This window comes from Schistocerca piceifrons, chromosome 7 (genome assembly GCF_021461385.2).
Source record: "Schistocerca piceifrons isolate TAMUIC-IGC-003096 chromosome 7, iqSchPice1.1, whole genome shotgun sequence".
NCBI classification, from domain to species: Eukaryota; Metazoa; Arthropoda; class Insecta; order Orthoptera; family Acrididae; genus Schistocerca; species Schistocerca piceifrons.
The window spans coordinates 594,351,304-594,377,280 of record NC_060144.1 but is presented as its reverse complement, the minus strand read 5'-3'; the positions used below and the strand labels follow the sequence as shown (position 1 = coordinate 594,377,280).

Genomic DNA, 25,977 nt, shown 5'->3' with positions numbered 1-25,977 from the left:
CTTTTGGCCAAAGAGGTCTTCATTGGAATTAGAACACACACACACACACACACACACACACACACACACACACACACAAGCAACTCGTATGCACATGACGACAGTCTCTGGCTGCCGAGGTCAATGAAATACTAAATTGTGGGTACTCATACACTAGGAGTAAGAGGTAAGGGTATGGGAAACTAATACTGTGTTTTGTATTACTTGTAACTGCAGAGGATTTATAATCTGTTGTAGTTAAAACAGTTTCAACTTTTGTAATATTTATCCTAAAATCATACTTACAATTTCAATCAACTTGTCTCATCACCATGGTGTTGTTGTTGTTGTTGTTGTTGTTTTTTACATGGTTTTTCTGTATCGGGTGCGAAAGGTTTGTGAAGTAAAATCTGCTTGCCAAAAGTTCTCTTGTCTGGGTTGCGAGGCAAAAATCAAAAGAATGAGAGAACACAAGCTCCGAGAGAAGTATTGTAATATACTAAACACTGGTACAAAAAAATCTTTGATGAAATCCTTATTTATGTCCTTGACAATGCCAGGATAAGTTGAATGTTTAACAATTCACAATACAGAAATGAGCACAAGTCTTGAGGCCAGTTCTGATGTACTGCTCTTGTAGAGAAAGTTGTGACTGCACTTTGATGATCCTTGACTGCTGCTAATTGGGGCTACTTGACAATAGGGCAAGAACTGGATAAAGCTGCAGTCAGGCAGTCCTTTATCCATGTGGTGTCAATGGTGCCTCAGCTCAGGGGGTGCGGCACTCGTGCAGCCGGCGGTCGGGTGGCACCTGACGCTGTCGGACAACAGCAGAACCTCTAGTGCCAACCTCTGAACCCTGAGCAATTTCCCCCTGTGTGTTATCGACTGGCTACAGTACCACAGTCTATAACATAGTTTCATTGAAAATGTAGTTTTCATATTTCATTTCACCCACTTCTGCCATTGTTTCATTACCACTCTTCAGTTGCCCTGTATGCTTGCCCCCTTCAGAATTTTGAATAATGTATTTCGTTATTAATAAATGAAATAAATTTTTTCTGAGTCTGCAATCGTGAATATTTTCTGAATAAAACTGTCAAGATTGCTTAATGTAAGCATTATTTATAACATTGTTTCAGCTATTACCGACATCAGATCGAAACTCAGAACTTATATGACAAGAATTTGTTAATAATATCATTGACCATTCTTTCACAATCTACATGAGGTGTAGATTGCAACTTGAACCCAGATTTCCCACTTATTGCGAGCAGTTGCTTTACCATTAGGCGAATGGAGCACGTTTCATGACCAATCGTCAACCATGTGTCTACAACCTGCACTCATACACCCATTATGTATATTCCTGTACTTGGCACACATTTTAATGGTAAGTCACTACTTGCCTAGGGTCCGAAAGGAACAAGCAGTGTTGTGGGTACAGCCATTGTGAAATATGTGAACTGTATTTGAAGTTGAAGTTGTGAATGTGGGCAATCATCAGCTGTATAATGGAATGATGACAGTGAAAATTTGTGCCAGACTGGGATTCAAATCCAGAATTCTCACTTACCATGAGTGGTCACTTCACAATTAGGCTATCCGAGCATGTTTCATGGGCAGACTCAAACTTCCGTATGATGTCAGCTGTGTGTCATCAAGCACTTGACTACTTCCAGACAACGCAGGCACTGCAATATCATATTTACCTCCAATACTGAGCAAGTGACTGGGTGTCCGAGTGCAGGTCGTAGATGTAAGGCAACCTCTCGGGATGAGTGGGAAATCAAGGTTCAAGTCCTGGTGCAGCACAAATTTTCATTGTGGTCGTTCCATTATGCAGTTGATGTTTGTCCGTGTTTGCAGCTGCGAGTATATTTTGTGTATTTCACAATGGCTGTAGCTGCTGCAGTGCCTGTTCCTTCGGACATACATGTATCGTAATTCTAAAGAGCACGGGCACTGCAATATTGTACTTGTTTTAAAAGCTCTGAATTTTGATTTGATAGTGGCAATTGCCAAAATGATGTTCACTCTAGATGATTTTTTTCACAAAATAGTGCACTTTTGTCAGCATTGTCAAAACGTTTTCCTAAATCAACAAAAGCTATAAACAGAACATTACCTTTCATCAGCCTATCTTTTAAGGTATGTCATATGATCAGTATTGGCTCTCATATTCCTGCATTTCTCTGAAACTGAAGCAGATTTTCCGCAAGATCAGCTCCTACCAGTTTTTCCATTTTTCTGTAAATAATTCGTCTCAGTATTTCACAACCAGTTCTTATTAAACTGGTGATTTGGTAATAGTCAGCACCTGCCTTTTTTCCAAGCTCTTAATTATTATATTCTTCTTGAAGTCTGAGAGTATTTCACCTGACTCATATGTCTCACATACCAAGTGCAATTATTTACAGTGTAGGAAAAGATAGATTTGCTCCTTACCGTAAAGAATACAAGATGCAGAGAGGTACAATTAAAAGCTTTCGGCCACAGCCTTCATCAGCAAAAAAAGAAGCGGAGAAACACACACCATTCGTGCACACAAGCAAGCACACCTCATGCACACATGCTTGCCAACCCTAGCAGATCAGACCAGAATACAACTGTCACATGGGATGGCAGCAGTAGCCTGGAGGGGGGGCAGGGAAGTGGAACGGATGGTAGTGTACAGATGGGAGGGACAGAGGGTGGACTGGCAGAGGATGGGAGACAAAAATGAGGAAGAGATGATAGGATAGTGAGGGTATAAATTGTTGGGTGGAGGATGTGGGGACAGTACGTTACCATAGGATGACGTTGGGATAACTCAACCTACAGTAACAGACTGTCCCCACACCCTCCACCCTCCACCTGTCTTGTCCTTCCCATTTTTGTCTCCCATCTTCTTTGTTTGCTGCCCTCAGACAATGCAACCGCCCAACTTTCACTGCTCATCTCCTTTTCACTCCTCTTTTCTCCACTTCCCTGCCCCACAACCTTCTGATGCTACACCTGTTGGCATTCTATTCCCTGCACACTCCCCATCCATACACTACTATCCCTTCCTCTTCCCCTTCCTCCCCCCCTCCAGATTACTGTTGCTGTCCCACGTGATAGTTGCATTATGTCCTGAACTGCCAGAGTTGACTGTCATGTGTGCATGAGTTGTGCTTATTTGTGTGTTTGATGAAGGTTGTGGCTGAAAACTTCGTGTAAGGGTCTTTTAATTGTGGCTGTTTGCAACTAAACTTGTCTTCTTTACAGCAATTAGCAATCTGTCTTTTCCTACATTGTTGAAATTCCTACATGGAATTTCCATTATTTGATTTTGATGTGCAATCATTTGTTATGGCTGGCTTCCCTGAGGATCTCCGTAATTACGCGGGAATGTCGTCTACTCCAAGGGCCTTGTGTCCTCTTAGTTTATTCAGTGCTCTGTCAAACTCTCCTTGCAGTATCATATCTCCCCTCTCATCTTTACTTAATTCTTCATCCATTTCTGTAATATTAGCTCAGTGTTTGTTTCCCTCGTATAGACCTTCTATGTATATCTTCAAACTTCCCCTTTTTTTGTAGTATTGCCTTGCCATCTAAACTTTTAATATTCATACAGTTTTGTATGTTCGTAACACGTAAAATAAATATAGCTATACTTAGTGACAGAAATGAATAAAGTAAGTATAATGAGTGAATTTTTGATGACCAACTGATGTCAGAATCATTGACTGTATCGTCAGGCAATATTAACTCTGTAAAGTTGCTGCTGTGACCTTTTCACTGTTATCAGATCTTTTAACCGTCTGTGCATGTACTGAAGTCATACACTAATCTTACCAAAATTGTATCCTAAAATTATCAGACAGTTCACAGTAATCCTGTTATTCCACAGTTAAGAAAATTTGGCTGTCTGCACTCACATGGCTGACTGGCATCATAATGGAGCCTTGAGCAGTGGTTGCAACTTTTCAGAATCAAATCACATGATACTGGATTCTTTTGATTCGGAAACCAGTGTGAGTAAAACACACACACACACACACACACACACACACACACACACACACAAAATATACTCGTGTCTTCGGCAACCATAATGTTGATGGGTAGATGGCAGGAGAGTCAAGGAAAATGGCAGTAGGGACAGATGGGAAGATAAATGGGGTAAGAAGGAGTTAAAGAACTATTGTGAGAGAGACATGTGGCTCTCAGCTGCCATGGAGGAGCTGTAGACAACCAGAAGATATAGGACTTAGGCAAATTAGTGAAACAGGATGACCTGAGGATTCTATCAATATAGATGTAATCAAAAGTCTCAAAACCATCTAATTGCTGCAGTGACAACGTACATAGCTACAAAATATGAGAATGGACTACCTCTTACCTTGACCTAATAGGTTAAGTAGAGGACAGTTGTAGAAAAGGCATGGAGATGTTTACTGAGCTGTCAACTTTGCATACTTTTTCAGCACAATCCTGCCTTGGTATGTTTGTGCCACAAACAGGATTAGTGATAGTGCTGGTCTAAACTGGAAGTACTGGAACAGCAGGATAGGGGAAAGGGCAGAAAGCTGTGTAGTGGTAGAATTGAAAGAGAACTTATGTGAACTTCCATGGAGAGAGAACATGGTCATCAGTCAAACCACACAGAAGTAGAAGATCGAGGAAAAAGGAGGTACCCAAAAAATAAAGGCAAAAAGACAAAAATAACAAAAACGTATCAATAGTTCATACTGATCAGCTGCAATGTGTCATTTGTGCAGGAAACATAAATTGTTCTTTCATTTTTTTCCCCCTGATATACTTGCTTGAACCATCACTGTAAATTTGGAACAATTATAGGTTTTCATAAATGGAGTGTTAAGTTTGTCAGTGATTCCCTTTCTTCTCTTTTAATTTGACTGCTGTGTCATGTAATTTTCATTGAGGTTAGTTCTATTAGTTTGACAAGCAGAATGCCATGTCGATTATTGAACACACATGCATAGAGCATGTAATAGCTTGGTTGTTGCCAACATTCCACCCATTAGTTTTCAGTATCCTGAGAGCGCTGCATTTGCTATGAATAAAATCAAGGCAAAAATCTCGCCGTTGGCACTCTGGTTTACTTTCAGGAACCTCGAATTGCACTGTGGTCTTCCTGTAAGAACAGCACTCACTGTGCATTAGATCTGTTGTTAATCTTAGATTGAATCAAGTGTATCTCTTCTTTAACCATTAATATGGTAAAAATGACCACATATTTAAATTGTTGATGTTGTCTTCAGCCCAAAGACTGGTTTGACGCATCTCTCCTTGTTAGTCCTTTCTGTGCAAGCCCCTTCATCTCTGCATAACTACCACAACCTGTATCTGTTTGAATGTGCTTGCCATATTCAAGTCTTGATTTCTCTCTACAATTTTTACCCCCACACTTATTTCCATTACAACATTGCTGCCTCCCATCCTTTAGTCAAGTTGCAATATAAATTTCTTTTCCTTCATGTTATTTCTGTGCCACCTGATTTGCTATTTGATCTACTACTCTAATATTCAACATTCTTCTTTATCATTTTGTTATTGTCTGGATTGCGTGTTGTCCATATTTCACTTTCATACGAGGCTACTCACCATACAAATACCTTCAGAAAAGACTTCCTTACACTTACATTTGTCACAATAAAGGATGACAGCCAAAACAGTTGCAGGATAAAAATTTATTAAAATTCTTGACCAAGGTTTCGGTACATATAAATATACCTTCATCAGAAGTAAAGAATCCTGAACAGGAAGACACTTTCATTAGAAAAGCCTTAGCATCGGAAGTGAGAAACACAAAAGCTTAAGTAACAGTGAAATTACCAGAGTAATACAGGCACAAAATCTTTAGTTACTTACTAAAATTACATCATGCAATGGAGATTAATAAATCAATTGTGCCAAAGGCGTCGTCAGTAATTAAGACATCTTCTCCATTTGTACAACATGACTATGGGCACAGGGTCAATGCGAACAGTTTAGCACCAGTACTTCGCCTATGAACTATCGAGACAAGAGTGTGAAAGCACTAGGGCAGATGGTTTCCCCGAGAGAGGGCACTTGTGGTATGTGCTAGACACTCACGCATGATGTAATTTTAGTAAGTAACTAAAAGATTTTGTGCCTGTATTACTCTGGTAATTTCACTGTTACTTAAGCTTTTGTGTTTCTCACTTCCGATGCTAAGGCTTTTCTAATGAAAGTGTCTTCCTGTTCAGGATTTTTTACTTCTGATGAAGGTATATTTATATGTACCGAAACCTTGGTCAAGAATTTTAATAAATTTTTATCCTGCAACTGTTTTGGCTGTCATCCTTTATCGTGAAGAATTTCAACAGTTGCTGTTGCAGCCATGTTTAAAATCTTGACTTACATTTGTATTGCACTAATGACCCACCCCAAGTCCACACAGGTAGCACTATGAATCTATGGCCGGAGGACTTGTCTGGCTTAACAGTAACTTTGTGTACGAACCAGTGTGTATAGTTATGATTAGAATTCAGATAACGTCAGGTAATTGAATATCACAACTTTCATATAACTTACCACAATGCATCAGTTGTTAAAGGTTTCACGCGACTGTGGCCACTCATTTTTCAGTGGGACAACTGCTGAACCCCTTTTTTCCCCATACTGTCTGTAAGAGCTGCCCATTAACTAGCAGTCACCATTGGACCCTCCTGCTCCAGCTAGCATGGTAGCTCTCAGCTTTCATCATTGCCACAAGATGCCATTCCAAATGCCAGTAAATGTGGAAAAGATAACATTTGTGCCTCCTGAAAGCTCACCAAATCCAGTGCCATTCCGACATGATTATCAAAATCCCTAAAGTACCAATTTACCTGATTATAAGATGACCCTGAATATGAGACGACATCCCTTTCTTTAAGAGTCTCCTTGAGAAGAAATTATTTTTTAACATATTCTGACTAATGCAAATTACAAATGCCGAAATGGTTAACATACATCTATTCTAAACTTATAACACTGATTGATTGTTTACATTTTGATAATGCTAGGAGAAATAAAATAAACAAAAAGAAACAGTTTACATTAATTTTTATCTTCATTACGTTTATTGTTTACTTAGACTGTCATCTCTGGTATCACTATTTTTCATCCTCCTCCTCCTCCTCCTAATGGGACAACAGTGAAACTTATATCTTCATTGTCACAAATATTTGGCTGTTTCTCCTGAGTAATTTGCAATTTCTGAGGTTGTGATTCACATGGGACTTGGAAAGCAGCTGTTCACCCTCCACCCCTCCCCGAAAACATAGTGAATTTCACTTCTATACTGACATGAGAATGTTACAATGTCTGTTGCTTCCAAGCATACCGTCTGCCTATTGCTCTCTCATTGGCTGCGTAGAACCAGCAGCTGACACACCCTCTATTGTTCCTGTCATACCTCACGGTAAGTGTCGACAACATTGCTGCATGAAACACATAAGTATACCATTGGCCCCAATTTAGACTTTTAGCATATCCTGCAGAAATGTATGCTATAGTTGAGTATTTGTCCAATGTTAAAGTCAGTTCAGTATACATTCCCATGGTTGGCAACACAACATAATTTCTGCTCACTCACTGCCAATCTTGTTTTGCTGTGCCTCACCCAATGTTGCGTAGTGGTGTTCTTTGGCAACAGAGAAATGTGGGCAGCAATATCTTCAGGGTGCACATCATATGTAACAACAGCAACTAATATGTAAATAAAAGATCACACTTACGATTCAGTCCAATTCTTGAATCTGCAGTGTAGTAATGTCTGTTGGTACTATATCCAAAACAGGTCTTTCTGTTGTAATTTATTGTTAAGATAACAACTGAAGTCAGTTTAATGTGATTTATTTTGTTTTTTAGACGTTTAATTCTATATTAATTTTCTTTCTCATTTCATCTGAATGTCATCAGCTTACTCCAAAGCTGATTAAAAGCTGGTAATTTTTTTCTGCAGTATTCTAATACATGAACAGCGAAGGAATTTCTCATTTGCAACCCAAGTGTCAAATCATTACAGTGTCTCATAAACAAATAAGATATTGACTTGGGTTCAGAATGAAGTAATGGTTTTTGAAGCAGAAGATTTTCCCCAATGAATGTTATCTTTACCTAAAAAGCAGCATTAATGTATGTATACGGTATCCAGATGTATGAAAACTTTTATTACAATCCTGTTCAAATACGAGGGTCACTCCAAAAGATATGCACACTATTTTTGTAAAAATACAGTTTTCAATCTGCATGTGTGACAGTTTTACAGTGTGTAGATACATCCTTCCCACTTGTTTTCGAACTTAGTGCAACCTGTTCCCACCAGTGGCGCCGTCACAGCATGTCTTCAAGTTGGCTGCTACACTTGACAATTGTCAGAAGCAATGTGCTGTCATAGAATTCCTGTGCTGTGAAAACGAGACAGTGGGAAACATCCACAAGAGGTTGAAAAAGGTGTATGGAGATGCTGCTGTCGATTGCAGTACAGTTAGTCGGTGGGCAAGCAGGTTACGTGATGAAAGCAAGCACGGCAATATTGAGGATTGTCCTCGCAGCGGCAGGCCTTGTGCTGCACACACTCCAGGCAATGTGCAGGGAGTTAACGAATTGGTGACTGCTGACAGACGCATCACAGTGAACGAATTGTTATGCTACGTTGGGATAGGGGAAGGAAGTGTGTGCAGAATACTGAAAGTGCTGGCGTTAAAAAAAGTTTGTGCCAGGTGGGTTCCCAGCATGTTGACAGTGGCTCACAAAGAAACAAGAAAAACGGTATGCAGCGAACTTTTGGAACAGTATGAGAATGGTGGAGATGAATTTCTTGGAAGAATTGTGACGGGTGATGAAACAGGACTCCATCATTTTTCACCAGAGACAAAGAGGCAATCAGTGGAGTGGCATCATGAAAATTCACCCAAGAAAAAAAATTCAAAACCACACCTTCTGCTGGAAAAGTTATGGCTATGGTTTTTTTCGATTCCGAAGGACTCTTGCTTGTGGACATCATGCCAAGTGGAACCACCATAAATTCTGATGCATATGCGACGACACTGAAGAAACTTCAAGCTCATCTGAGTCGTTTTCGGCCACATCGGCAAAAGCAGGATGTTTTGCTGTTGCCCGACAATGCATGGCCACATGTCAGTCAAAAAACCATGGAAGCGATCACAAAACTCTGATGGACAACACTGAAACACTCGCCTTACAGTCCTGACCTGGCTCCATGTGACTATCATCTCTTTGGGAAACTGAAAGACTCTCTTTATGGAACAAGCTTTGAAGATGATGACTCTCTTGTGGACACTGGCTCCAACAGGTTGGTCTAGAATTTTACTGTGCTTGTATACAGGCGCTGGTTCCAAGATGGCGTAAGGCAGTTGAGAGGGATGGAAATTGTGTGGAGAAATGAAAATATTGTTCCTAAAGGATTATCTACACACTGTAAAACTTTCAAACATGTAGAATAAAATATGGATTTTTAAGAAAAAAGTGTGCATTTCTTTTGGAGTGGCCCTCGTACAAAACAAGTTTGTAAGTTGATAGAACTGTTCAAATACAACAAAAGTTTCTAGGGTGATAGAACTTATTATTTCCTCCAGTGTTTCACAAAATTGTCAATTTTTAAGCAGAGCATTCGATTGTTGTTGTCACCTATCCCTTACACTAGCAACACGAGTCAGATGTCACGTGACTGGTCAAATGAGGTCGATACTGTATCGTGCGCTTCGGCGTATCGGGAAATCCCAAGCATGTTTGAATGCAAGCATTGTTTGGTACGCCCTCTCCTTTGGGATTGTTAAAAAAAATTGTATGAAAAATCAGTAGCCAAACCTTCATTTGTAAATGTAAGACACGACGTAATATTAATCTACTAAACAATTTTAAAATGTTTACCTCAGCATAACTTGCGTAATCTGCAAATATAAGATGACCCCTTATTTTTCAAATGCCGAATCTGGGAAAGAAACCTTGTCATATAATCAGATAAATATGGTACTTCCCAAGATTAGTCTTTATGTACAAGCTGAAAAACTAGTGAGGGACTTTCATTTATTATATGTATTGATTCTGGTAATAATAATTTCATGTGGCTCAGTGTCCTTGGGTAAATGTTTCAATTGGTTGTTACTTTGGACATTCGCTTGTCCCTAACAGCTATCTAATGGGAAAGGGGACCTACAGGTTAACATGGAATCTGAACAACGTTTCTGACAAATGTCCATGTCATAGAGAGGTGAATGGTAGGTTAAAAGGCAGAAAGACAGACTGAAAAGTCCATAGTCCAATTGGGATTTGATCCCGCTACCTGCCGGTTTCCATACATGCACTTTACTGGTAGACCACCAGTTCCAGCACTGGTTTTAGTCAGCCTTCATTGCTCTATAGTTGTGACACCTGTACCTCTAGGTGGCAATGACATCGTTTTCACATATAAATCCATCATCACAACCTTACTTATATTGACTACATTCCTTTATGCTTGTTTTGTTTTTATTGATGTTCATCTTATTATCTCGTTTCAGGAAACCATCCATTCTGTTCAACTGTCCTTCCAGGTCCTTAATCATCTACGGTAGAATTACATTGTCATTGGTAAATCGCAAAGTTTTTATTTTTTCTCTCCAGGTGTAAATTCCCTTTTCAAATTTCTCCTTGGTTTCCTTCACAGCTTGCTCAATGCACAGACTGAATAACATCAGCAACAGACTACAACTCTGTCACACCCCTTTCTCACGCTTTGGCTTCCTTTCACGCCCTTTTAACTTTTATGGCTGCAGTATGATTGGTATACAAGTTGTGAATAGGTTTTCATTCCCTATATTTTATTGATGCCATCTTCCGAAATTTCAAAGAGTTGTAGATCCAGTCCATGTTGTCAAAAGCTTTCTCTAAATCTATAAATGTAACTTTTCCTTTCTTCAGGCTATCTTCTAGGATAAGTTGAAGGGTCAATATTGCATGGTGTGTTTCTACATTTCTTTGGAACCCAAGCTGATCTTCTCTAGTGTTGGCCTATATCATTTTTTCCAGTTGTCTGTAAATAATATGTGTCAGTATTTTGCAACCATGACTTACTAAAATGATGGTTCGGTAGTATTCAGTCCTGTCAGCACCTGCCTTCTTTGGATATGGAATTATTACATTCTTCCTGATGTCAGAGTGCAATAATTTTTTCATGGCTGGCTCTCCCAAGGATTTTAATAATTGTGAGGAAATGTCACGTACTCCAGTGGCCATGTCTTTGATCATGAGATGATATGATGTACATTCATTAAAATGTTAAATGACTTTATAATGTTCAAAGTGTCTAATTATACTTGTTTGTCTGTACGAAGCTTTTTGTGGATTACGCACAGCTGAAGATGGCAGCTATTTGCCAAAACCAGTAACGTGCATTTGTTTTTATATATCTAAGCAATCATTAGCATAATAAATTATTATACAATCCTTGTTTCCTCTTAAGTCTTACAGTGCCCTGGCAAATTCTTCATGCAGTACCATATCTGTAAACATGAAAAGTAGGAAGGAAAGGAAAAGTATGGGTGGGAAACTATGATGGCTAGCCACACTGGCATTGTATTAATGCAATGGTGAAAATTGAGAATTTGTACCAGATTCAGACTCAAACCCAGATTTATTGCTTCTCATGAGCAGTTGCCTTAACTGCTTCGGCCACCTGGACACTTATCATGCTGCAATGCAGCTGTGCTCGTCCATAAAACTCGGTGCTCGCGAATTCTAATTCACGTAGGTGTTCAGACAATATTTGTGCATTTGCACTGAAACAGAAGTTGAGGAGCCATTATCCTCTTCACATATGGGTCGTATGTGTTCTGTCTGACATCAGTCAGAGGCACACTTTATTGCATCTTACCATCTCATCTTCAGTGTCTTCCTCTTCTGTTCCAATAATATTATATTTAAGTTTTTTTTCCACTATATATCCTCTGTATATACTCCTTCCACCTTTCAGTTTTCCCTTCTTTTTTTGGTCCTGTCTTGCCACCTGAGCTCTTGATATTCATACGAGTTCTTCCATTTCCTTCAATGGTCTCTCTAGTTGTTTTATAAACAGTCTCTCTCTCTCTCTCTCTCTCTCTCTCTCTCTCTCTCTCTCTCTCTCTCTCTCTCTCTCTCTCTTGTCCTCTACCTATTTCTGCCTATCCATTTAGTACTTTCTGTCAGGCACATTTTTAGATGTCTTTAGTCCCTTGTGCCTGCTTCATTTGCTACATTTTTATACACTACACAAAAAGCGCAACAATTCCAAAAAGTGCAACAATTCCATTTCTTTTTTTTTGTCACTTTTGTGACACTAAGCTACTATTTTTGTGATAAAATAATGTGGTACAGTCCCACCTCAGTATCACAAAAAAATATAAATAAATTAAGCCAGAGATGAGGTAGTAACACAATTGGATTCACTCTTCCTGCAAATTTTGAGGAAACTCCTTAAGGTAATCCATCGTGATCTGTGGTGGTTCAAATGATGTTGCTCATAACAAAGATTTGCATGCTGCTAATGTCTTAAAATCAACTCTAAACCACCTGAAGCATTCCAACGTAATTGTAGTTGATATTCCACACAGTCATGACGTATTACAATCCTCGTGTATAGACAAGGCAGTAATTGCAACAAATAGATGTTATGCAGATATCTGCAGCAATTTTACAAATACTCATAGGATCGAAACTCACAAATTTGGCAGAGACCTTTACACCACTCGTGGTCTTCACCTTAACTGCCATGGAAAAAATCATTTAGCTACTATAATTTGTGACGTAGTTGCAAAGGCAAGGAACAATGTGAACACAAAAGAATCAAATTTGCTTGAAGAATGTACCAGGACACAAAATAATTGCAGGAATGGATATAGGCAGACTACATTGGACAACTGGATGGTGAAAAAACAAGAAAAAAGTGCATCTTCCCAATCTCCAAGTGTGTGGAAACAGACTAATTTGGAGAGATGGGTAGTAAAAAATATATTGCCCAGACCTTCAATCGAAACTTCTTTTTTAGAGAAAGGAGTGTAACTGCTTCTGCTAAACAAAAACTTGCAATTTATCACCAGAACATTAGAGGCCTAAGTAGTAAGATCAGTGTGCTTATAATCAATATACATGAGCCACAAGGTATAGATTATTCCCATGTTTTATGTTTTAGTGAGCACCATATTAATTCTGGTATAGAAAAACTTATAATAAACAATTATTATTTATCAACATCATTTTGTAGATAATGTAAAGAAAACGGAGGTGTTGCCATTTATATTAAAAACTATATCACGTGTAGAGTAATTAATGTGCAGAATTATTGTTTAGAACATCATTTGGAAGTGTGTACCACAGAATTGTCCTTGAATAATTCCCATATATCAATAGTCAAAATATACAGAACACCTTCAGGGAACTTTAGTCTCTTTTTGAATAAGCTAGATGCTCTCCTAGTATACATATTCAAACACAAAACAGATGTGATAGTGCTTGGGGACTTCAATGTTAACTTTCTAACAAATTCTAAAGACAGATCGGACCTAAAAAATCTGATGTCCACATATAATCTGGTTTCTGTGGATAGTTTCCCTACTAGAATAACTTCTTGTATAAGCACACTGATCGATAATATATTTATAGACCAGACCAAAATAGGTGATACGACTACCAGGCAAGTCATAAATGGTTTATCTGATGGACAAAGACTCACTATAAACAGCACAAGTATTTATGTGAATTATAGTGGTCCCTGTTGGAAAACAGTTAGGACAGTTAATGAAGAAACCATCCAGATTTTTAAATCATATCTCCAAGCCACAGACTGGGCACCTATGTATAATTTAGAAAATATGAATTCCAATCCAGGATGGAGTGTAACAATACCAGAGAAGGAAAGTTGCTACCCACCATATAGCGTAGATGCTGAGTCGCGATAGGCACAACAAAAAGACTCACACAATTGTAGCTTTCGGCCATTAAGGCCTTTAGTGTGGTTTCAGTTCTCCGAGACTGCAGACGTGTGTGCAAGTTGCATTTGCATGAGTGTGTGTGCGCGCGTGTGTGTATGTGTGTCTACTGCTGACATAGGCCTTAATGGCCGAAAGCTATAATTGTGTGAATCTTTTTGTTGTGCCTGTCGCGACTCAGCGTCTCCGCTATATGGTGAGTAGCAACTTTCCTTCTCTGGTATTGTTACATTCCAACTTCAATTTTTTCAGTAATGAAGTGGCACTTAGATTTGAAAGCATCTTCCCAGAAAGTATATACAAGATCCAAACCACAAAACATACCAAAAAGCCCTGAGTAACCACTGGTATTAAGATTTCATGCAAAAGGAAACAAGAAGTGTACACTGCCACAAAAATACTGCAAAGTACTAAGCAAAATTATTCAGAAGTCAAAAAGTTTGTAACTGTGCTCAAAAATTAGTAAATCTAGAACAAAATCAAAACCATATGGGAAGTGATAAAGAGTGAAACAGGTACAAAATCAAAATTGTGGCAAAAATTTTCAGTGAGCATTTTCTAAGTGTTGCTGAGAAAGCAGAACACAATGACTCCTTAGAAGAAGCATTAAAAATACTGAAAGGTCATTTCCCAAACTCCATACAGCAGATAGGTATAGCCCCTATAACAGTACAGGAAGTAAGAAAAACCATTATTTGTTTAAAAGCAAAAAATTCAACTGGTGTTGACGACATCTCTAGCAAATTGCTAAAAGCCTGCTGCAATGAGTTCAGTGAAGTCCTAGCTCATATATTCAATGCCTCTCTCAAACAAGGTATCTTCCCAGAAAGGATGAAATATGCTATTGTAAAGCCCCTCTACAAAAGAGGCAATGACTCATTTGTTACAAACTATCGACCTATCTCTCTTTTGACTACATTTTCTAAAGTTCTCCAAACGCTAGTATATGCCAGAATAGTTAGTCACCTAGGAAAACATGCAATAATGAGTAAAAACCAGTTTTGATTCAGAGAAGGTATCTCCACAACTGAAGCAATATTTTCATTTACAAATAATGTTTTGGAATGCCCCAACCAAAAACCATTGTCTGTGGGCATATTTTGCGATCTGTCTAAAGCTTTTGACTGTGTTAGTCGTAGAATACGTACAGAGAAAGTATGCCACTATGGACTCCGAGGACAAATTGGCAACTGGCTCAAATCCTACCTACAGGGCAGACAACAGAAAACAGTGCTAGATGGAACAATAGTCACATAGGAGGGGCAAAGTCTGACTGGGGAACAGTAAAATGTGGAGTTCCACAAGGTTCTGTCCTTGGTCGCCTGCTATTCCTCATATATATCAATGACCTACCATTGTCTTCAAACAGAGCAAGCAATTTTACAGTGTTTGCTGATGACACAAGTGTAGTAATAGACACTAAGGTACCCTCTGATCTAGAATTAAATGCCAACCATTTACTTGAGGATGTTCTGAACTGGTTCACAGTAAATTCTCCATCAATAAACCTCGGGAAAACTAATTATATTAATTTCCATTCTGGTCTCAAAAGTGCACAGGAAATAAACATTATACATGAGAGCCAGCAGATACAGAGAGCAAATTGTTTGAAATTCATGGGCATATATATAGGTAGCAGGCTTAACTGGGAACAGCACATCAACCAAACCCTGAAAAGGCTCAGCTCAGCAACATTTACCACTCAGATAATCACAAAAATCCAAGACATAAATGTCTCAAAATCTGCTTACTTTGGCTACTTTCATTCACTTATGTGTTATCGAATAATCTTCAGGGGCAATTCACCACTATCGAAAAAGGTTTTTACAAGTCAGAAAAAGGTTGTCCAAATTTTGTGTGGAGCGCCTCCAAGAATCTCATGTCACGATCTTTTTAAACAAATAGGGATCTTAACTGCTGCTTCACAATATATCTTTTCATTCATGACATTCATGCTTCACATTCCTTCTCAGCATGAAACAAGTTAAATGTACCATCACCATAACACAAGGAGGAAATGTGACATACACTGTGACCTGAAAAATCTGTCCCTGGTGCAAAAAGGTTTGAAATACAAAAGCACAAAAATGTTCAATTCACTTCCAAGTTATATGAAGTGTCGAAGAGATAAAAAGTACTGTTTACAAATAATCTATAGGAGTTCATGCTTGAAAAAAGTTTCTATTCTCTAGAAGAATTCTATAGCAGAGATAGCTAATTTTATTTCCCAAATACTGTTGTATATTCCTGCCTCAGTATATCTTTCTGTGTTAATCAGATTAATTGGTGATCTGTAAAAAATTGTTTGGAAAAAATCAGAATGTTGTATCTGGAACTCTGCTTGGGAGTGTAATTTTATTCTAATGATTTTGTTTCCAACTTGTATTATTAATCTTTGTTTATTGTCCTTATGGAAACTAATGTAATAATGAATAAATGATTTTAACTCTTTCCATATCCATGCATTAACACGCAGAACTGGATCTGCGGAATACGTATAGCAATAAATAAATAAATAAATAAATCTCTGTTCTGGTTTTCTACGCTTCACGAAATACTTCATACCTCTCTTTGCATCATCAAAAACTTGTGTTACTTCCTCTTACACCAATCACGACAGCCCACCATTCGGGCATGCTCCTGGTAAATGCTGCTATGTTCTCTTGAGGAATCATCTCCCGTTCTCTCAAAAGGACCTCCATATATTTACAGGGTACTGAATACTGCTGATAGTCCTTCTTCCCACCTGATCCCACACGTGTTCAGCAGAATTCAAGTCAGGGCTGCGAGCAGGCCAAGTCCTAGCAAGAATCTTCAGTTCATCCAAGAACTTTTGCACAACTCTAGCAACAAGCAGGTGTGCGTTGTCATGCATTAGTGTAAAACCATCACCAGTAAACGGAGAAAAAGGCACAACATGATCCAAAAGGATTTCCTCCACATACTGATGTACAATAAGGTTTCCATGCTCCCTGAAGGCCTAATCCATCCTTACAGTCTCACTGATTCCTGCACACATCCTGAAATGGTGTTCTGGATGACAGTATACAATGGGAATATCTTTCCCTGGGTGTTCTCCAGATCCTATTTCTACCCTCATGAGATCCCAGGCAAAATCATGATTCATCATTGCTCGTATTGTTGTACTCTCCAGCCACAATACGAGGGCTATGCCGAAAGTTTTTAGCACCATGTGTGAAAAAAAATTTTTTGCAAAAAAACGTTTACAAGTTTTCAAAATACTCTCCATTAGCATGTATACATTTTTTCCATTCTCTGAAACCACTTAGAAAATGTGTCAGTCCAAGCTTCTTTTGGGATGTCACTTGGTGCACTCTGGTACGCTGCAATGGCCTCTTCATCTGATGAAAACCACTGCCCTCAAATTTTTTCCTTAGTCTTAGGGAGCAGAAGGAAGTCACAGGGGGCCAGGTCAGGTGAATAGGGGAGATGGGGTAACACTCCCACTTTTTCCTTCTCCAGAAAGTCCATCGTTCTGGCAGCCCTGTGCGCAGATGCATTGTCGTGATGCAGCAAAAGGTGCCCATTCTTGGACTTTGGATGCTGTGGCTTCCATGTGGCGATGACTTTTGGAAGACAATCGTTCATGTACCATTCAGCATTGACTGTATGAAGTGTGTCCAAGGTCACAGAGGTGAGATGCCCGATCTTTGTGAAAAAAGCTGCTACCATCTTTTTTCCAGAGCTCCGACTTCGTCGAACTTTTGTTTGTGGTTCCTCCCCTGGAAAGCACCACACAGAAGACTGTCTCTTCGTTTCAGGGTCTTTATGGTAGACCCACATTTCATCACCTGTGACGATATTGTAGGTGTCTTGGGACTTCCCTCCATTGAATTTTTCGAGCATGGAACGACACCAGTCCACTCTCGCCTCCTTTTGGCTTTCTGCCAGGGAATGTGGCACCCAACAGGCACATCTCTTAGTAAGGCCTAAGTGACTATGAACGATGGTCTGTGCTGCTGTTGATCCAATATTTAGGGTCCCTCCAATGTCACAAAATGTAAGATGTGGATCTTCTTTGATCATTTTCCTCACAGCATCAATGTTTTCAGGAGTCACAGCTGTTGCTGGCCGACCGGGATGAGGTTCATCTTCAATTGATTGCCGACCCCTCAAAAACTCGCGAAACCAATTTCCAACTGTGGGCCTAGAAGGGGGAGCTTCACCAAAAACACGCAGCAAAGAAGAATGGTATTCTTTGGCACTTAAACCCTTTTTATAATCATAAAAAATCATGGCGCGAAAGTCGCGGCGTGACAGCTCCATCCTGCACCGTCTCTGACTCAGCACTGCCTGTGCTTTCTTACCGCGCTGTGGGGGAATCACCGCTAGCCAGGGGCTGCACGCGCACGTCCCAAGGTCGAAAAACATCGTTCTTTCGAATGAAAACAACCCCATTGTCCTCCGCCTTACAGTTTACGGGCTGCTAAAAACTTTCTGCATTGCCCTCGTATTCGCTTGTGAAATCTAGTCAAGCTGTGCAGTGCCCTCTGGTGAATTTTGGGTCTGTAGCAGACATTCTGAAGATTAGTTTCTTTCAGTCTTCTTTGGATGGTTGTCTCACAAACATTGACCTCTCAAAGTTGGTTGAGTCAATTTTGTGCTTCAGTGGTGATGGTATGATGGTTATGGAGAACTAGCTGTAGTAAGAAGTGGTAATCACTTGGCGATGTTGCCCTTCTCAAGCCCAACCCTGGTTCCTTGCATAAACTCTAGTTTCCCTGTACCTTTGAACAGTTTTGCAAATCGTGAAATGTATAGCTGTCAACACTTTCACAGTGTAATTCATGCTGCAATCCTCTTCCACCAAAACAACGGCGCTTGCAGCAGCATCTTCAGGGTTTAATGGCATGTTTATTCCAGAAGTATGATTTAGTAATTACAGAAAGATTCTACAAAAGTGAATGATTTAAAGGGAAACAATACAGGTTACAAAAATAAAGTGTTACAAAAGCAGGAAAACATTTTTGCATTACAACCAGTAATGCGCTTTTCAGGTTTCATGGGAAAAAGCTGTTATGGCTAGTTCAGTAAACTATTGGCACTTCATTGTTTGCTCACAAAGCAATGCCTAAACATACTCTTCTAAACATATAAAATAAAGTGTTACACTTTGATTAAATAAATAATTATATATCATTTATTATGAGGGTGTTTTCTTTTTAAAAGACACTGTCGTGTTACCTATATGATCATTTGCTGCCTTCTCTGTTTCATCTCTCGGAGCTACCCATTCATATTCCATTGTGTTTCTTTCCTCTGTTGCAGTCCAACTTTTCATAATGTTCCCTCTGAAATTCTCATCAGCCTCTGGTTCTTGCATTTTATCCATGTCCCATCTTCTTTATATCTTACCTTCCTGCAGTTTCTTCAGTTTTAGTTTGTTGCCCATAACCAATAAATTATGCTCAGGGCCCACAGCTGTCTGAGGAATTGTCTTATGGGTAAAAATATAGTTTTGAAATCTTTATCTCACCACTACGTAATCCATCTGAAACCTCTCACTGTTCATAGGTCTGTTCCATGTATACAAGCCTTCCTTCACTATAAGTGCTACCAAAAGTTAAATTATGCTCTGTGTAAAATTCTACTAGGCAGCCTCCTCTTTGATTCCATTCCCCCAGTTGACAGTCTACTATGTTTTCTTCAATTCCTTCTCCTACTACTGAATTCATTATCCATGACACTTAAATTTACATCTCCTTTAACTATCTGAATAATTTTCTTTTATCTCATCGTACATTCTTTCAACCTGTGTATCATCTGCAGAGCTAGTTGACATACAAACTTGTACAATTGTTGAGATGTGGTCAGCTTCATGTCTGTCTTGGCTATGATATTGCATTCACTATTCACTTTGTAACAGCTTACCCAACTTCCTACTTTCTTATTCATTAGCAAACCTTCTCTGCATAGTCCTATGTCTGATCTTGTGTTGATAGCCCTGTACTGGCCTGACCAAAAATCCTTTTCTTCCTGCCACTGCACTTCATTAATTCTCACTATATCTAAATTCAACCTGATTAAGAGGTCTAAGATTCCACACTCAGACCTGTACAATGCTACTCTCTTTTTTTCCTGATGATGTCATCCTTCTGAGTAGTTCCTGTCTGGAGATCCAAAGGGGGGACTATTTTTACCACCATATTATTTTACCCAAGGGAGTGGTATCATTGCTAAGCAATACGGTAGAGCTGCATGCCATCAGGGGGAAAAAAATCATGGCTGTAGTTCCCACTTGTTTTCAGTCCTTTGCAGTTTCAGCACAGCAAGGCCACATTGGCTTACATTACAAGGCCAGATAAGTTAATCAGCCACACTGTTTCCACAGCAACTACTGAAAGTGCTGCCATTCCTCTTCGGGAACCATGGATTAGTCGGTTTCTCCACAGATACCTATCCATTGTGGAGTGCACATGGTACATTTATATGTATTATTGAAGCACCCAAGCCACTCCATCTTGTCAGGTCCATGGATCCCAGGGGGGAGGGGGTATTTAAATTATGCACTGATTAACTGACAAAATTTGATACCAGTGTTATGAATAGAACCAGCTGTTTGAAGCCTTCTCTGAAAATTGCCACAGTTTAATAAATATTGTGTAACTGAGTAATTTAGTAGCCTGAAACTCATCAATGATAATCACTTGGTCATGAGCCAGTGAAAATGTTTCTGCAGCAGCTGTTCAAAGAGGCAATGGGAACTAGATATATAATAAGCATGGCCAAAGACTTATAACATTTGTAATAATAATAAAGCACTTGGCCCAATGGCCAAGTGTAGGACTTTCAATTGGACACCACATTGTGAACTTGCATGTCCCTAATCCACCCCTCTTATGCAACCGGGTGAAAGGGGGCCTACAGCTTAACATGTGCTCCGAACCATGCGTTGTTCCTGACTATTCATCACGCCGTGGAGAGGTGAATGTAGATTAAAGACAGACTGAAAATTTGTGAGGTCTGGCTGGGATCAATCCCATAACCTCTCAGTTTGCAGGAATATGCTTTATTACCAGGGCTGACTACCACAACTGTACATCAAATAAATTCTTGTATAGTCTATCCACAAATATAGCTTAAGTAGAAAGTATGAAGCTTTAGACTAGTGTGTGCCAAATTGCGTTATATTTGGTGGTACATTTGCATCGATTGTTGTTGTTGTTGTGGTCTTCAGTCCTGAGACTGGTTTGATGCAGCTCTCCATGCTACTCTATCCTGTGCAAGCTTTTTCATCTCCCAGTACCTACTGCAACCTACATCCTTCTGAATCAGTTTAGTGTATTCATCTCTTGGTCTCCCTGTACGATTTTTACCCTCCACGCTGCCCTCCAATACTAAATTGGTGATCCCTTGATGCCTCAGAACATGTCCTACCAACCGATCCCTTCTTCTGGTCAAGTTGTGCCACAAACTTCTCTTCTCCCCAATCCTATTGAATACCTCCTCATTAGTTATGTGATCTACCCATCTAATCTTCAGCATTCTTCTGTAGCACCACATTTCGAAAGCTTCTATTCTCTTCTTGTCCAAACTATTTATCATCCATGATTCACTTCCATACATGGCTACACTCCATACGAATACTTTCAGAAATGACTTCCTGAACTTAAATCAATACTGGATCGATTACCTTTGACATACTTAGGTTCACAATCAAAATTAACTTTGAAAACATTTTTCCTGTGTAGGATGCATTTCCTAATCACTTTATCGAATGGTTGACTTCAACTCCATGGTCATTACCATGAATCATTTAGATATTGAATCGCACTCTGTAAAATAAAAACTCTATGTCTACAATGTAGAAAAAAATAGATTGCTACTTACCATAAAGATGACACATTAAGTTGCAGACAGGCACAATTAAAATGCACATACACATAAGCCTTCAGAGACAGACTTTTATCAGACAAAAAAAGAGAAGCATACACCATTCATTCACACAAGCAAGCACACCTTACACACACAACTACAAACTCCAGCAGCTCAGACCAGAATACTAAACTCTATGTCTACATCGCTACTCTACAAGTGACATCCAAGTGCTTTGCAGAGTTTCACAGAACCACTGTCACTCTATTTCTCAGCCATTCCACTCTTGAACAACATGTGGGGAAAATGAACACCAAAATCTTTCCATATAAGCTCAGATTTCTCTTGTTTTATTATGATGGTAGTTCTCACTATGTGTGTGTGATTAACAAAATATTTTCTCATTCAGAGGAGAAAGCTGGTGATTGAAGTTTCAAGAAAAGATCTCCACCCCCAACTTGTGTATTGTATCCTTGACTCATTCTCATCAATTTCTCAATAATACTATACAATCTGCCCTTCTATGAAAATGTTCAGTGTCATTGTCAATCCTATCTAGTAAAGATCCCATACAATGCAGTATTATAGTAGAGGACAGACAAGCATAGTGTAGGCAGTCTCTTGAGTAGATTTGTTGCATTTTTTTTTTAATCTCTTGAGTAGATTTGTTGCATTTTTTTTTTTTTTTTTAAGTGTTCTGCCGACACAATGCAGCCTTTGGTTTGTCTTCAACACAACGTATTCTATGTGATTGTTCCAATTTAAGTTGTTCGTAATTGCAGTCCTTGGTGTTTATTTGACTCAACAGTCTTTAAATAAGTGAGAGTTGCCATGTAAATGACAGTAAGTGATCCTATCATTTGTGAACACTCTACGATGTCTTTTCAGATTGTCTCCTAAATCATTTGTGTGATTAGAAACAGCAGGTGGCCTATAACACTTCCTTGGAGAATACAAGCTACCACTTCTGTTTTACTCAATAACTTCTCTTTAGCTGCTATGAACTGTATCCTTTGAGACAGCAAAATGTGAATCCAGTTGTATAACTGAGATGATAATCGAAAGGCAAGGAATTCGGTTAGAAGCTAGTTGTGAAGAACAACATTGAAAGCCTCCTGGAAAACTAGAAATGTAGATATCAGGACAGGATTGGTAATGAATACCACAAAAATCAGCACATTCAGTGGCTGATATGACTTGTCAGTGATGTAATACCATAAAATGATATTATATCATGGACATTGTGTATTAGATACCAGATATTCTACTATTGTGATATTTGTACTAATAAATTAACGTAGGCAAAAGCCTATTACATCACAGGTTAAAAATAAAATGTGGTTGACTCGTACCCTACTTAAAATGTTTTAGCACTATCAATACCCTAGCAGAATGCAGTGACAATAACCCTAGCAACAAACAACTTTATTGATGGTATCAGCTATATAGAAATGAATGCTGAGTTACTCATTTGCCATATTGATATAAAAACAGAAGTCCATAAAATTAAATTAAATACTGCACTAAATTAGTACCATGGCTCAACTAGCTCTGTAATAATCACTATGGAAAGATTGTTGATTATCTTTAAGTTCCTTTTTTCCCCCATTTTACATCTTTATGCTTTCCACTATCCAGGATGTATTTATGGGAAATTCTCCACTTGACAATTCGCAAGATGAACAAGCATGTGACTCGTTTAGCACGTGATCTAGAAGAAGCACGGGAAAACTTTCCGCGCTCGGAGAGTGATACTGACGAGTCAGATGATGGAGATGGTGGAGAAGGAGGTGGTAACAGCAGCTCTCGGAAACGAGATGAAGATGCTTCCACAGCACTTGTTGATAGTATGGAAGAGAAGCTGGAAACTGCACAGGGAGTGCAAAAGACCCTCTTCCTTATTATTTTCCAGGTATGCACCCTTAGCAATTTCAAGAAATGCATAAATTCTGCCCTAATTTTGAATGTATAGGATAACATGTGACTGAGGCATACAGAGCCACTGCTACAGTCCCCACTGTAGCATTTCTTCCTTTTTTAAACAGCTTAACAGTTTCTGTGTAGTTATGAGTCTTATTAATTGTAGTTGATGAATGTTTAGAAACTGTACAATTGCTCCTCAGAAAAAATATGAAGCATGGCATATTAAGATTACACACTAATTCTGGTTTTCCTGATGTAAGGTACATCTGTAGAAATAAAAAAATAAATCAATGAAAAATGTTCTGAGGCCGTTTGGAATAGTGTTATTTTATCAATTGAACATCTCTAGACAAATTTATCTCCTAAACAATTATATGAATATAATAGGGGGAAACTATCCACGTGGGAAATATATATATCTAAAAACAAAGATGATGTAACTTACCAAACAAAAGCATTGGTATGTTGATACAGACACTGACAAAAAAACACACACATACACACACACACACACACACACACACACACACACACACACACACACACACAAAATTCAAGCTTTCGCAACCCACGGTTGCTTCATCAGGAAAGAGGGAAGGAGGGGGAAAGATGAAAGGATGTGGGTTTTAAGGGAGAGGGTAAGGAGTCATTCCAATCCCGGGAGCGGAAAGACTTTTTTTAGGAGGGGAAAAGGGACAGGTATACACTCGCGCACACACACACACACACACACACACACACACACACACACACATATCCATCCGCACATATACAGACACAAGCAGACATATGTAAAGGCAAAGAGTTTGGGCAGAGATGTCAGTCGAGGCGGAAGTACAGAGGCAAAGATGTTGTTGAATGACAGGTGAGGTATGAGCGGCGGCAACTTGAAATTAGCGGAGGTTGAAGCCTGGTGGGTAACGGGAAGAGAGGATATATTGAAGGACAAGTTCCCATCTCCGGAGTTCTGATAGGTTGGTGTTAGTGGGAAGTATCCAGATAACCTGGACTGTGTAACACTGTGCCAAGATGTGCTGGCCGGGCACCAAGGCATGTTTAGCCACAGGGTGATCCTCATTACCAACAAACACTGTCTGCCTGTGTCCATTTATGCGAATGGACAGTTTGTTGCTGGTCATTCCCACATAGAATGCGTCACAGTTTAGGCAGGTCAGTTGGTAAATCATGTAGGTGCTTTCACACGTGGCTCTGCCTTTGATCGTGTACACCTTCCGGGTTACAGGACTGGAGTAGGTGGTGGTGGGAGGGTGCATGGGACAGGTTTTACACCGGGGGCGGTTACAAGGGTAGGAGCCAGAGGGTAGGGAAGGTGGTTTGTGGATTTCATAGAGATGAACCAAGAGGTTACGAAGGTTAGGTGGATGGCGGAAAGACACTCTTGGTGGAGTGGGGAGGATTTCATGAAGGATGGATCTCATTTCAGGGCAGGATTTGAGGAAGTCGTATCCCTGCTGGAGAGCCACATTCATTCAGAGTCTGATCCAGTCCCGGAAAGTATCGTGTCACAAGTGTTGCACTTTTAGGGTTCTTCTGTGGGAGGTTCTGGGTTTGAGGGGATGAGGAAGTGGCTCTGGTTATTTGCTTCTGTACCAGGTCGGGAGGGTAGTTGCGGGATGCGAAAGCTGTTTTCAGGTTGTTGGTGTAATTGTTCAGGGATTCAGGACTGGAGCAGATTCATTTGCCACGAAGACCTAGGCTGTAGGGAAGGGACCGTTTGATATGGAATTGGTGGCAGCTGTCATAATGGAGGTACTGTTGCTTGTTGGTGGGTTTGATGTGGACGAATGTGTGAAGCTGGCCATTGGACAGATCCTCACAACATCCCCACAACAACCCCATTAAGTTTTATTTACATTCCCCCCGCAAACATGCCTTCGCCCTAGCCAGATTACGCTTCCATATTTTATTTACTCAGGCTTGTCTAACATTTGGCATTACCCCCAAAGGCGTCAAACTTAAATTTCCCATCTTTGGCTGTAATCCTTCTTTCCATCAGTCCCTATACCAGTTCCAAATTGAACAATCCATAGCCCTCACCCGCCTAATCCTTCACCTACACATCAACTCAGCCAATGAACACACCCGTCAACTCCTATCCTTAATAAAAGTCCTCAATCTTTCCTCTCCCACATCCACACCGGCTGTTCAGAGCATCCTCCTACAGGCCAACCACAGATTCGAACAGCATGCCACCCTCCACCTCAAAAAACTATCCAATATCCTGGTTTCCCACCTCCAGAAAGGCAACTCACTCACC

The 25,977-nt window shown here is 39.6% G+C and overlaps 1 protein-coding gene across 1 annotated transcript in view; it reads left to right on the top strand.

The window, feature by feature from the left end:
* Positions 1 to 25,977, top strand: part of LOC124805082 (nuclear cap-binding protein subunit 1) — a 174,774-nt gene that overhangs the window by 135,368 nt on the left and 13,429 nt on the right. The window contains exon 14 of the mRNA XM_047265516.1: positions 23,415 to 23,688. Within this exon, the coding sequence (XP_047121472.1) occupies positions 23,415 to 23,688 (274 nt within the window). The remainder of the gene's footprint in view (positions 1 to 23,414; positions 23,689 to 25,977) is intronic.